This window comes from Parasteatoda tepidariorum, chromosome 10 (assembly GCF_043381705.1).
Source record: "Parasteatoda tepidariorum isolate YZ-2023 chromosome 10, CAS_Ptep_4.0, whole genome shotgun sequence".
Lineage (NCBI taxonomy): Eukaryota > Metazoa > Arthropoda > Arachnida > Araneae > Theridiidae > Parasteatoda > Parasteatoda tepidariorum.
The window spans coordinates 62,833,614-62,847,780 of record NC_092213.1 but is presented as its reverse complement, the minus strand read 5'-3'; the positions used below and the strand labels follow the sequence as shown (position 1 = coordinate 62,847,780).

The 14,167-nt window shown below is 28.4% G+C and overlaps 2 protein-coding genes across 9 annotated transcripts in view; both read right to left on the bottom strand.

Moving 5' to 3' along the window:
- LOC107453042 (Ubr1 ubiquitin ligase) overlaps positions 1-1,986 on the bottom strand; it is a 29,190-nt gene extending 27,204 nt beyond the window's left edge. Inside the window, exons 1-2 of one of the 3 annotated variants that reach the window (XM_016069703.4) lie at positions 1,604-1,986; positions 1,204-1,303 (exon numbers count right to left, since the gene is read on the bottom strand). The gene's annotated coding sequence lies outside the window, so the exon portion shown is untranslated. Of the gene's footprint in view, positions 1-1,203; positions 1,304-1,410 lie in introns of all 3 variants that reach the window. The other 2 variants (XM_016069704.4, XM_071186404.1) reach the window with 2 other exon arrangements.
- Positions 1,987-9,587: 7,601 nt separating this feature from the next.
- LOC107453044 (uncharacterized) overlaps positions 9,588-14,167 on the bottom strand; it is a 28,618-nt gene continuing 24,038 nt past the window's right edge. For 5 of the 6 annotated variants that reach the window (XM_016069708.3, XM_016069709.3, XM_071187143.1 and 2 more), the window contains exons 17-18: positions 11,873-12,075; positions 9,588-10,251 (exon numbers count right to left, since the gene is read on the bottom strand). In XM_016069708.3, coding sequence (XP_015925194.1) covers positions 10,105-10,251; positions 11,873-12,075 — 350 coding nt within the window. In that variant the 3' untranslated portion in view covers positions 9,588-10,104. Of the gene's footprint in view, positions 10,252-11,474; positions 11,594-11,872; positions 12,076-14,167 lie in introns of those variants that run through there. The other variant, XM_071187144.1, reaches the window with a different exon arrangement.

Below are 14,167 nucleotides of genomic sequence, written 5' to 3'. Positions count from 1 at the left end.
CCAGAATCATCGCGTAAAGACCTCGCAAATGACAGCCAGTCTCGAAAACTATCGCGACTGGCAGAACAGAAAGGAACCAGTCCATAACAGTATCACGTGAATTTGGTTTCAAAAGTACAACTCTATTATAGTAAATGTTTTTTTCAGTATTCTGAGAAATACCGTGAGAAAAAAAGGTAGGCATAAGGCAAATAAAAATATATAGTCTGAAATAATACCCGCATAATTTCTACTAAAGTTTTATTTTTGCCATTTTGTCTGAGCTCAAGGGGGGTGTTCAAACCCCTAAACCCCTCCCTTTCGTACGCCACTGCAAAAGGCTATATTTTTACTTGTTAAACCAAGAATCTTACTTAATACTCGATCGTTAAATGTAGGTTCTACTATTGGAGTATAAGCTAACTATACTAGATGTTCTTATATCGAGAATTTGAAGAATTTTTTGACAAATCAAGAAAAAAAAGTCTGAAAAGTTTGCAGTAATACATAAGGTCAACAATGTGACAAGAATTACTTTTCAAAAGTATAAAGTTATTCCAACACTAGATGTAAGTACCTACACTTATCAAATACAAGTTTAATTACTGAAAAATAATAAATCAAAGATTCTTATAATTTAGGCCAAGTATCAAAAAATTATAAAAACAAATATTGATTTAACTCTCAAATCAGGACATAAATCGACCATTAAAGAGCATGAATTTTAAAAACACTAAAATACATGCTATTAATAAAAATTTTTAGGTTTATAGCTAAATTCAAAATGTTTCATAAAAATAATTGAAGTATTAAAACTTGATCTTTTAATAAAATAAAACTGATTGTTAGATAAAGGTTGTAATATGAATAAGAGATGTAAATATCAGAAACTATAACATAAAGTGCTAATATTAATAAAATATAAGAGATTGTTTTAAAATTCAATGAAGAAAGAAAAAAATGTAGCAGTACTTTGGGATAACAAAAGTAAATGTATGAGCTAATTCAAGTATATAAATGAGTCAATGATGTTATTACATAATTATTATTTTTTCTCAAAGTTTTACAACTGATTCATTGAATTTCAGCCATATTTTGATTAATGATAGTTTTGTTTAAAGCTAAATAAATTACTTATTTAAAAAAGCCAACAATATAGTAGTACTCCTTTTAATAAGAATATTATATAATGTCATAAAAAATAATGAATTAGTGTATACTCACCCATTAGCTTAAATTTTTGTCCAATAGCTTACGTTCAGAACCCACTTGAACTTTGCGGATATTATTCACTAATTAGCAGAATAATAATGTATCAACAAATCTAGCAAAAAAGAATTTTTACAATACTTAGAAACCATAAATTATTACAATCACAAAATTTTAAACAGCAAGACCGATTGCAAATATTTAATAACTAATTATAGGTACCTATAAAATATTTAAATAATCTTGAATTATTTCCTTAATAGGTAGAATTAAGTAAAAATACAAACTTATTCGCCAAACTATTAATGATAAGGGAAACTAAATACATTTAATGTACAACAATTAATGTTTCACATAGCCTATTAAAACATCAACATATGATTTGAAGCAGAAATACAGTAAGCGAACTAGATACCTGAAAGTAGGATTTAAAAGGATCGCAATACTGAGACGTATCTACTATTTTTCAATCGTGGGAAAACTTAAAGACAACACATGTTGAAATTTTATAAAATTAACAAAAGCTTTTCATTATATCACAATAACGCAGTAAATAGTCATTTTGTTATGTCTAAATATAACTTCTTTCTTTTCGATTGTGAAGAAAAAGCATCAGAGGAACAGTAGACATGTAGTGACGTCAGTTCATTTCAACGCAATGAGAGCATTGACTGACTTAAAAAAAATAATAGTATTACGCAATTAAAAACCTTTTTTTTGACTAAAATATCATCAAATATTGTATTAAATTTAGAACAAAGCAGAGTCAAGAAAACTTAGAAAACTTTTCAAATTATCAAAGTAAGCAAAATTATAATAAAAAATCCGGAAAATATGCAGGAATTTATTCTTTATTTAAAGTGGTAAAAAATGAAAGATAGGTTTTAATAGTTGATCATTGACTTAATTCTTTTATTTATTTGTGTTTTTTTTTACTTCAACTTGCCAGTGATAACCTTGGAATAATTTTCAGAATGATACGATGTTGACGCACATGCGCAACCAACCCATCACTGCAAATTAGCGAATCATGATTTTTTTGCACATCTCAGACGAAAACAAACATGCAGATTTTTGAATGAATTGAGAAAAATAATTTACTGTTTTATCTAACAGTAAACTATTTTTCTGTAGCTGAATATGCTCTTTTTTAAGATCAAAAAGTTTCTTGATAAACTCCTCCCTCGATCCCCTCACACACTCAGAAGAAGATCATCATTTCATCAGTTTCGACACCCAGTGTGAAAATTGTAATAGAGTTTAAATTTTAGTTTAAAAAGCCCAAGCTTTTTTCTAGAATCTTAAACGTTAAAATATAATTTAGGGCGAAAAGTTCGCATCTTATTCAAAATCCCCAAGAGATTCCGCCAATGATGATCGCACGCCCATTCCAGATGCTCGACACTGAGCTACAGTACCTTATTTGTACCTTTGCTAATTTTGAAAAACTTGACAATTTCAAATAACCTTGATAAAAGAAATCTTGATAAAAGAAATGTATCAAAATTAGCTTATATATTTTGTACAATTTTTAAATTTCTTTTCTGCTAATGACACCAAATTAAGGAAATTGGCTCATTAATAGGAAAGATAAAAATATTATTTACATTTGAGCCACTATCTGTAGTTACACCATTTTGCTAAATTGACTTAAATTTCAAATTTGCCCCTATAATCATAGTTTTGGTACAAGTTTGATAAAATTATTTTAGTCCCATCTCAACAAGAACTTTTTTCATAACTTTAACTCAACAAGCACTTTTTTCATAACTTTAACTCAACAAGTACTTTTTTTCCCAACAAAAGAGCAATTCCACTTTAAAAATTCTTGTCGTGCATTTGAGAAGAATGCCCCTTTTATTGACCACATATCTATCATACCCCTTATTTCCTTAAATTACAACCTACTATTAAAATTAACATTCACTGTTATTAATGACGTCAAAAGGCATTGTATTTTAATTTATTTTCTTCTCACAAAAACTACTACGATTCGGGAATTTGTTGTTCAAACATTTTTGTTCTAGAAATCTTTGTCTTTCATAAAGTACAGGGTTACGAAATTTTGTCTAAAATCAGAAGACGAAAACAATCTATTCTATATAAATATTTTAAATCAAAATTGCTATCCATTATTAACAGTGGCGTACATGTACTTAGGTGCCTGTAAAATTTCTAAATGTCCTATTAGCACAAATATTTTAAAATTACAATATGAGAAAAGAACACAATGAAGAGACATTCAGGCATTTATAATAATTCATTTTGCTTTAATTTATATTATTTTATAATGAATTAATAAAAAATTAATAATTGCGATGGAATGGCGGAATTTGGAATTAGAAAGTGTGGGATAAACTGACTTTAATTCAATTATAAATGCTTAAGTTTTAATCAACCATCCTTTTATTGTGGACTCCGACATCTGAGGGGCCCATAAAAGGAAGAAATGTGTATGTACATCGTATATACTTACCTAGTTGAGAGGAAATTTGTCTTGATAATACTTGGTGGCTCCGGGAAAGAGTGTTCGCCTTCCAATCAGGTGAACCGGGTTCGAATCCTAGTGATGGATGGTCGATACAAATTCCGCACGTGGCTCGCACCTACCACAGTGCTGTATATCTTCAGTAGTAGACGCATCGTGGATTAGAGTCTTTTTGCCGGCAGGTTAATAATGAGAGATTTCTGTGGTTTTCCACACCATGTAACGCAAATGCGGGTGAATTTAATCAAAAAGTCCTCAATGAAGGCAAAATTTCCCCCGCTACTTCATCCAGGAGTTCCCTTGTCTTCTGGATTGGGTTAAAACTTACAAGGCTACGAAGTTGAACGTCAGTAGTCGTAAACCCAAAATTGGGTGAGCTGTTCAACGACTGTTATAAAATAAAATAACCTCCGAAAACAAAGCTAAAAAAGTCACTTGAATTAACTATGAAATGGACTCAAATATGGAACATCAAAAGCGATTACTATAATTCGAAATTTAAACATAATAATTATTACGTATTAAAAATATTGGGATTTTTGAAACTCTGAAAATTCGCGGCGATAACCACACAAAAAAAAGCGATCGAAAAACTACATTGATTAGCACCACATTATCTTAAATGAGCAAATTAAATTTCCGATTTTTTCTATTTATCTCCCCCCTAAAACGTTATAATAGTTCTTTTTATGTTCAGGTGCAAACACGGCCGCACATCAATTGCTGGAGGACTGCAAGTTGTCCACTCCTATCATATAGTGAATTATTTTTGGATCATGCCTTCCCCCCCCCAGCGGGTATGGAACTTTTAATGATTTTTTTGGCGGAAATTAGAGAAAAAATGAATAAATTTTATAAGCAATTGTAAGTATAGTATTATCAAAGAACGACTATTAATTATTTAAAAAAATATTTAATGGTTGAAATTTTATTAAGTATTTTAAAAACAATATTTAATTGGTGTATGAAGCATGAAATGTATTCATCGTGTCAGTGGCCCCCATCCCCCCCAAGCTCTTGGGCGCATCCATCCCCCCCTAAAAAAATTTGTTAACTTCCCCCTTCCATGTTAGCTTGTTCGAAATAGTGCTACTTTGCTTGCGTTGCCAGTTGCTTCTTTTATTTATGTACTTAAAAAAAATTTTCTCTTCTAAATTCCCCCCCCCCCCAAACTATTTGTTTTATTTAGTGTAAAAATGCCCCCCCCCCCAAGCTTTAAGTGGGCGCATCGTGCGCCCACCCTTCCCCCTGATGGGTTCCCCTGCATCGTATCGTTTTATCAATACTCCTCCTAAACTTGGGTTTCATGTCAGAAAAAAAAAAATTACAGGTCTGGTCTGGAGTGGTATCTGCTCTAGTTCATAGTTTGGAAATGAATAAGCTGATTTCCATAAACTGGAAATATGTTTTCCAGTTCTTTAGGGAACTCCATTTTAGTATTGAATGAAACTAGTTTTTGTGGAGGATTTTTTGATGGAACTCGTTTTTGCGTTACATGGATAGGAAAACCACGAAAGCCTACTATGGTTAGCCTGACGGCAAGATGATTCTAACCCACTTTCCGTTTACAACTCAAGATATTACACGTCAGCACTGTAGTCAGTGCGAGCCGTATCAACCAGCCACTGCTGGGATTAGAGTCTTGGTCACCTCATTATGAGCCGCCGGCATTAACAGTAGTTATTAACTACAAAAAAAAAAAAATTAGTTTTTCCTACTACTGGTTTGAGTTAATATTAGTAAAGCGAACATGAAACTGAATTTCGCTCACACAACCACTTGTTCATTAGAGGGATTTGGATTTAAATGCATGGGGAGTTTCTTTATCTCCGCTATCTCAAATTGAAGAATTTTTCTTTGAATGGTGATGCCATGTTGTTAAAAACTCAGAGTTGTTAACACAACTGTTGTTCTTTTTGCGATGCAAATTTTTGTATATCTAATTTAATCTCCCTCTTAAAATCTGAAATTAATGCTCTCCATTTTTATTACTTGTTAACCGAAATTAGGTAGACACACAAAATTTTATAACACAAAACTTACTCGCAGCACTAAATATTCGATCGCCAATGGTGTACAAGCGAGTGGAAATTTTGAACCCTAATCAAGAAACAGAACAAGAAAACTATTTCTTTTGAACCAAACAATAGTTATGGGTGTTTTTGCACAGTTCTAGCGACAACAACCATTAATATTCTTTTAAAATTGCTTTATATATATTAAAAAAAAATATATATACACAAGTCTTACCTTAGTTATTTCCATTTTCTTCTTTTCGATCTGTAATTCAGATATATTGAACTAATTTCTCTTTTTGAATAGCTTGATAAATTTCATAACTCATATATTTTTGAATTATGAAAAATTCACCAAATTAATATTATTCTTTTAAAATCTAATAATATTTCATTTTGATGTGAGGAATTATTAAATTAGGTATTTGGTGAAAATAACTAAAATTAAAAACCAGTTCCTACGGAAGAAAAAGGTCCTCTTCAATCAAAAATGAATTATTATAAACAATCTCTGGTTATAGCTAGAGCTAGTTTGGTTAAAAATAAAAAAAATTAGGTAAAAGGTTAACTTTGACAAGTCACCAAACACAAATTTTATTACTTAACGGAGCAAGGAAATTCAACTATTTATTTATTTGAAAAATCTATAAAATAGAAAACTTTTTAAAAAAAAGTTGGTGGAGTTCTAATGATTTCTCGCTTGTGCCCGGCTAATTTCAAATTTAAATTGCGGATTTGATTAATATGCCGTATGAAAGCATAAGATATAAAAAAGGTTCTTTTGCAATTAAATTTATATATCATGTAACATTCAGTGTTGTCAGATACAGATAATTAAGTATGGTTAATTAAGATAAAAAAAGGTAGGAAGTTAATTTTACTTTCCCCTCCAGAATGAAAAAAAAAAAAACTCTTGTTTTTATTTGAACTTCCTAATTTATGTTGAGATTTAGGTTTATAAGATACATACAAGCATTAAAAGAGAGAGAAGAACTCATAGGAAAAAAGAATTAAAAGATGTTTTTATATGCAGCAAATTTTTAAATGTTTTAAATGCAGCAATGTTTTTGCTTAAATGCTGCTTAACTAGGTCAAAAGTGCCAAATTTAATATTGTAGGGGAAAAAAATTACAGAATATTTTATACTTTTAATAAGAGGACTGACTCGTTACTAACAGTAAGGATTTGAAAAAATGTTCAATTATCTTTCAATAATGGAAGCTTAGTAACAAAGTTACATCTTACTCAAGTTATATAAATATGAAAGACTTCAATAGCAAAATTTATCATATAAAGTCCAGTTTAACTGATTTGTAATTAGTGAATGACCCCTAATAAGAGACCAATAAAATCAGAATCACAAGCATCTGACTATAATCTTAGTTAATATACGGATTAATAAAGATTTAAATCGGTTGGTTTTGATTACATTTTCTAAAGTGCAATAGAAATTTTTTTTTTATCAGAGTAGTAATATTTCAACATTCCCAGAAATAGGAAAAATGATTAAAAAAAAAGGGAGCTGCAGTTCTAAGGAATAATAAGTATCTTAAATTGCATTGTTAAAAAAAGATGCAATGACATTGTATAAAATAATCAAGGTTGTTTTAAAGAAAATCAAACACATTTAAACAAATAACAAAATTAATTTATTCAATATCTTCGTAAATAAAACTATGAAAAAGTATACAAAACTAAAAAAAAATTTTTAGAATAAATAACAAAAACTGTAAAACGCTACATAGAAGAGAAAAATTATTTGATTAACACAACAAGACAATAAGTTAGACAGAAACATGTCAAATTTATAATGTAATGTTCAATATTTATTTACAAAATGAAATGAGATCCACAACAACTCACTAATAATCCACTAAATTGTTGGAAAAATAACAAAGTTCTTTTAACATACAAAAAATAGTTATTAAGCTCTGATAACTTATTTTTAATTAGAAATGATAAAGATACAAATCTTATATTCAGCAGAAAAAGAAGAAACATTATTAAAAACTCAGTTCTATCTATAATGTCTAATTATTTAATTCATAATGTCAGTATAAAAATAATATTACTCAAATGTAACAAATTTATTAAGGCACATATAGAAGTATTTACTTCACAATTAAAACATAAATACTTTCTTACCCCTCTGATTTCAAAATCAGTAATTCTTAAAATTTAAATAGTGACATAGCATGTTTTAATCTGCCACAAGATAACTTTCTGCCAAATTGTCAGATAATACAAATGAAATGCAACCGACTTAATATTGTCACATTTTCAAAAGAAAAAAAAAACTTTTATATAGTGTAGCATTTTTTAAAATTACTTCTATAAGAAACAATTATTTTTAAATATACAGGGTGCAAAAAAATTATAGAATAGGTGTAATATTTGAGTAAAATATAACATAAAAGAATAAAGGCTTCTAAGTTTATTTCTATTCCATAATGTGGAATAGAAATTAACTTAGCTGGCTATTAGAAATTTTTATTTTGCAGACGCTAATTAGAACTGTAACGGGTGGTAGGGAAATTTATAGCAACCTATGACTGCCATTATATGATTACAGGGGTGCCTTCCAATTAAGGATTTGCATATTGTAAAATAAGGAATTATATAGCAAGCCATGAAAGGAAATATCCCATACGGCACAAGACACTTTCCCATAATGGACTGGCAGCAGTTTGTGAGCACTTTAACTAATAGTTTTACTAACTTGAATAATATTAATGTGTTAATTTTATGCTTCCAAATTGTAATTTTTAAAAAATGTATTTACCTAAGCAAAAGAAATGCCTGCAGTTTAATTAATTACTTAACCAACTTGAAAAGCTCAGCAAGTGCCCTACTTTGGCATGTGATGTCCCCAAGTTGTAACCAACACATTTACAATATGAAAACATATAAACATATATATAAAAGTATATATATATATATATATAAGTATATATTATACACAGGGTGATTATAAAATAATTTTGCCGACATATAACCTCCTGGAGAGCATACCATTAGAGTGAATGAAATAAAAATTTGCAAACATGCACTATGATCTATGCAATCAAGAGTGGTAAAAAATTGCGTAGCTTTTACGGTAATAGTTACAAAATTTTGAAGTTTTCAAATGGCAACACACATTTTTTTATTGAAACAACCATTCATTTTTTTTATAGTAATTCTGGTATTAAAAACCTAAACTGGAGTTAAAACAATATTTTGAGCACAAGAAATTGTAACACTATGCTTTTTCCAAGACAAATTTTTTATCACACTCTCTTCTCGTTAGTGGTCACAAAAATGGCGACACTGGGCAAAAGCCTTGTGTCACAATTTTTTGTGCTAAAAGTATCCTTTCAACTTTTTTACTACAAGGATTATATTTCAATAAAAAAAATGTGTGATGCCTTATGAAAATTTCTAAATTATATCACTGTAACTGGAACTGTGTTAGACAATAATTTAATATCATTCTTGAGTGCATCGATCATAATACTTAGGCACAAAATTTTATTCCTTTCACTCAAACAGTATGCTCTTTAGAGGGTCACATGAAGGCAACATTATTTTATAATCACTCCGTATATGTATATACCTACACAGGATATAACAACCCTCCTTAATATATATATATTTCGGATCACAAACTAATATTTGTGTGAGTAAAAACACTTTTAAAGTTTGACAAATCATTATTAAGATCAGGTGAAGAGTGAGTTAGGGATAAAAAAAGAACCAGTTTATCATGAGACTATAACACATTCGCCTTTTGCTAGAAATTACCTATAAGTATTATTTTAAAAGAAGCTGCCCTTAAATTATTTTAATTCTTCCTTTACTTTTATTAAATATAAGTATGATTAATCATAGTTGGAAAATGTTTTTTTTTATTACAAAACTTTTTTGAAGGATTCTAAAAATATCTATGACAGATGATCATAACAGAACATACTGCATGAGTGTGTCAGCTATTTTTTAAAAAAAGAACAATTACATTTTGCAGTGACAGCAGTCACGAGAAAAAATTGAATAATCAAAGAATACATAAATTTGCATATTACTTATAATAGCATACTTAAAATATTTTACTACTCATATTGCTTATAACACAAATACTAAAATATTTTGAGCAATAATTAAGTTTAATGTATGATTAATTATCAATTATAGAATAATATATTGACCTGAAAAAGCTAATTAATACAATTTATAAAGTAAACATTAAAATAGAACTGAATATTTAGGTAGGTGGTCAGCATAGTCAAAATATTTAAAAATTATTGTGTCTAGAATACTGATAATGTGGACAGTTACAGTAGTAGTCACACCAGGATTTCAATTTTTAACTGATAATACAAAATTGGGTTTTCAGTCATATATGAATCTTGAATACTGTATTAAATCCACTGAACATTATGTACACACTTCTGTTTCAATCTCACCCAAGAAAATAGCTGCTTCATTACTAGTGTTATTAACAGATGCTAAGACATCAAGGTAATCAGGCAACTCCTTCTTTGTGTAAGAAAATTTTTTCCCATTCTCTGAAACAAGTGTTACCTGAAATAAAATTTATTTTTGTTTGTTCCAATTAATAGTTGAATTAAAACAACAAACTAGAAAGAATATATATAGGTGGAAAATTTTTATTATAAATTAAATGAGAACTGAAAAATTGGTTACAAAGCAGAAATAAATAAATAAAATAAAATAAAAAACATTTCAGGGGAAAAGAAAACATTCTTTACGTCTCTGTAAATTCATTCGCGTAACTCGATTAAAATCTTTAGAAAATAATCTAAGCAAATAGCTCTGTTTTAAATATTATAAAGCATGAAATGTTCAAAAATATAAAAGAACATTTGAAAGACTTGAGGAAATATAATAACTCATCTTTTCAAATTGTTCAAGAGAACAATTTTTGCAAAAAATACCACTCTATCTATAGAGGCTTTTGTATGTAGTGCTGTTATTAAGAGGAAATTGAAATTCAAGAAACTTGCAAAGCACTTACCCAGAAAAAATTCTAAAGTAAAATTTAATGAATACATGTTACTTTTGGAAAAAGGGTGGCTTATCATTTAATAGTCTTCAGTGGTATATTTATCCTAAAATAAATTATTGAAAACTAATAATGAAAAATTTGAGTGAAAAGTTGAATGACATCTAAAATCTTGAAATATAATCATAATTAATTTAATAAAAAATATATTAGAGACTCAGTCATTGAAATATTATGGTATTCTACTTGATTTTATAAACTAAAGTATTTGATTAAACAGAACACTGCCTTTTCAATTATACAAACCAAAACTCAATACTTTCAAAAAGTTATTTATGACAGCAATAAATAACAAGCGGGGCCAAAATGGCCTAAGCCAATTTTCTAGTGATAAAATGTAATTTAATTATAAGTAAATTTAAGCCAATTAGCAGTAATTTACAAACTTGTTTAATCTCAGCATTTTTCTTCTCCATAATATTAATTCCATAATTAAAAAATCATGCATGAGTTATAAATGTAGCTATAAAGAATCAAGTTTTTTTCCTAATTCACAAGGTTTTTACAAATTTAAAGCATACAAACAAAATAGTTTTTTTTTACATTTAAGTGATGTTTAAGACAACACAATTAAATATTAATCATAAGTTCTAGTTTATAAGCCATACAGAAATTTTTTTTTTGGGAAATTTTAAATTTAAACGGAGTAAAAAAAAGTTAATGGCATTAAATATTCAGATGCACTGATTTTTCAACATTCAAGAACTTTTTAATTGTTAAGTTAATTGCATTAAAAATAGTAAATAGAGCAATTAGTCTTTAAGAATAAAATTAGGGCTTTTTGAAGATTTTGAAAGAAAAACAAGTCCTTTATTGCAGTGGAAACCAAGTCACTGGCACCTGAAAAAGAGTGGTGCTTTGGGATTAAAAACAAATTATGGTTAAATATTGATACAAACTATTTTTTTTTTGAGCAAGCCATTAAATAATACATGTTTTTAATAATAAAACTTTTTTTTAAACAACTTCTGGCTGTTTAAAATTTTTTTTAAGCTGATGATCACAAATGTGTACCACATAAAAACATTTTCCAATAAATTATTAAACTGTGGCATTTATCCAGAAATGCTAAAACAATGAGTGAACTAAAGCTCTCTACGGCAACAAAATGATACTTACTAGTTTACTAGGATCTTTATCTACGGATAAAAGAGAAATAGCGTCAGAAGACAAAAGATCTGATGTTTCAAATCCATTAATTACTAGCTGTTGTTCTGCTGGAATGTTGCTGTCATCCACATTATTTAGTACAACAGAATCGGTTCTCAATTTGACTTCAGAGGATCCCATTTTTAAAGTGCCAATTTCAGACTGTTCAGGTTCTAAAAAAATAAATCAAAGTTAATAAGTTTGATTACTTTTGGTCATGGAATCATCAAACATGCAACATTTCATTTGACCACTTTTGACGATCAGCCAATGTTACTAGTTTTATGATTCGTTTAAATTTCGTTTTTTTTTTTTTTGTTTGTTCACACCTGTTTTGGTAAATGTGCAGTCTGCCAAAAGGAAGTGGAACAATCGAATGCTGTATCATATCACTTCTTTTTACGTCATAGTTTGCAAATACTTTTACATCGGATGTAATCACAATAGTTTACTTTTCGTCAAATTATAAGTTTAAAAAAAGTTGTCATTCATTCTTCAATACTATTGCTTACTGCTTGCTCCTAACTGTTGATTTCTGTTATCATCTTCCACCCTCCATCGTGTTTATTTTATGTGTTACCCTCTGATGCTCGCTATGTTACTTATGCCCGCTATGGCCTTTATCATTAAAGTAATGCTTGCTTCATTGTAAGAGTGTTTGAGTTTTAAATAATATATAGTTAAGTCAGCTTTCTGTAATGGAACTATGCATACTCCCGGCAGTTAGTGCATTGCCCTGGTCATACTTTATTTTCCTGCTTTTGGATAAAGCATATGGCGAGCTATAAACTCAATCAAGTACAGGCATCACAAACATGTGCACAAATTCTATCAGTTTATAAAAAACATACTAGCAAGTTTTAATTTGTTAGATTGATTTTTGAATATTTTCCTAGAAATCCCTTTGTCTCCTAAAATGCCACCATTCCTTATTTACAAGTAAATTGCGTAGTTATAATTACTTGTGTTTCATGAATTAAATTCTAAAGATTTTTCTTTCAGCAATCAGTGATTTAAAATCACACGAGCTTTTAGAAACAGAGAATAAACAGAGTTTCCAACACTTGAACAACAGTAACATTTCAACTCTTAAGCAGAGCACTTTTTAAAATTAAGTAAAATAAAAATCATTTACTAATAAAAATTAAATATTTTCACTACATTTAGTTAAAAAAAATTTACAGCAGAAGCACATTTGAACAGAACTGATAAATTTAGAAAAAGGAAGAATTATAGTCAGAAAACCAAGGTTATTATATTTAAAATATTAAATAAGAATCAAGTTGTAAGCAGTGGATAACATTTTCTCTTATATCCAGAAATTAAGATTAGTATTTTATTAAGTACATAAACATTTTTTTACTATTTTTTTTGCCAGTGTGGTTTTTTTTAGTTTAAACTTCGTAAAAAGTAGCATTCATAACATTGAAATACAATGGAATAGCTCAACTATAAAAAAAAAAACTATACGTTTTTTAAATATTTGACTTTTATGGCCTGAATAGAATATAAATGAATCTAAAAATATAGCAATATATATATTTTTTCATATATGACAAATGCAATTTTTAAGTTTTGTTAAAATAAGAACTAAAAGATCATTATTTTTATTAATTGTCACTATAATTGTTATCAATTCTTTACAAAAAAAAAACATGAAAAAAATTACAAAAGATTTTCATATTTTAAATTTTTTTTTTCTAAGAAAGCTTTCTAAAAAACAGAACTCAAATAATTTGTCAACTGTTTATTATTTAATGTAATTTAAGATGGAACAAAATATTAGATAAAAAGAAAACAAGTTTTTAATTATCACATGAAAAGACAAAAATAAATTTTTTGAACTCCAAATAATGAAAAAGAAAAGGAAAGGAGGTTCTTTTCTGAAAGCCCATGTACAGAACATGTCCAAGATGCACATGTTCTGTGCATCTTTCTCCGTTTTAGCACTTCAAGTTTAGAAGGGAAAAAGAAATGACAGTTTTCAAAAATTTTTTTTCAAACATTAAAATTATTATTTTGAAAAAACATATTGAAATTTGCAGAGCAAACAACTTGTTCAGCCAATTGGGCAGTTTCAAAATTTTGCATAGAAGCTCTGCTCAACCAATGATAGTTATTCATAGTTAAAATGCATACTTTAAAATCATGTTTTCAACATGTAAACACAAAATAAGATTGCTGCAAGAATTTAAATTCAGATATCATGAAATTTTCTCTTCTGAGTTGTTCATTAAATTTTGATTAAAAAAGAAATTGTTTGCT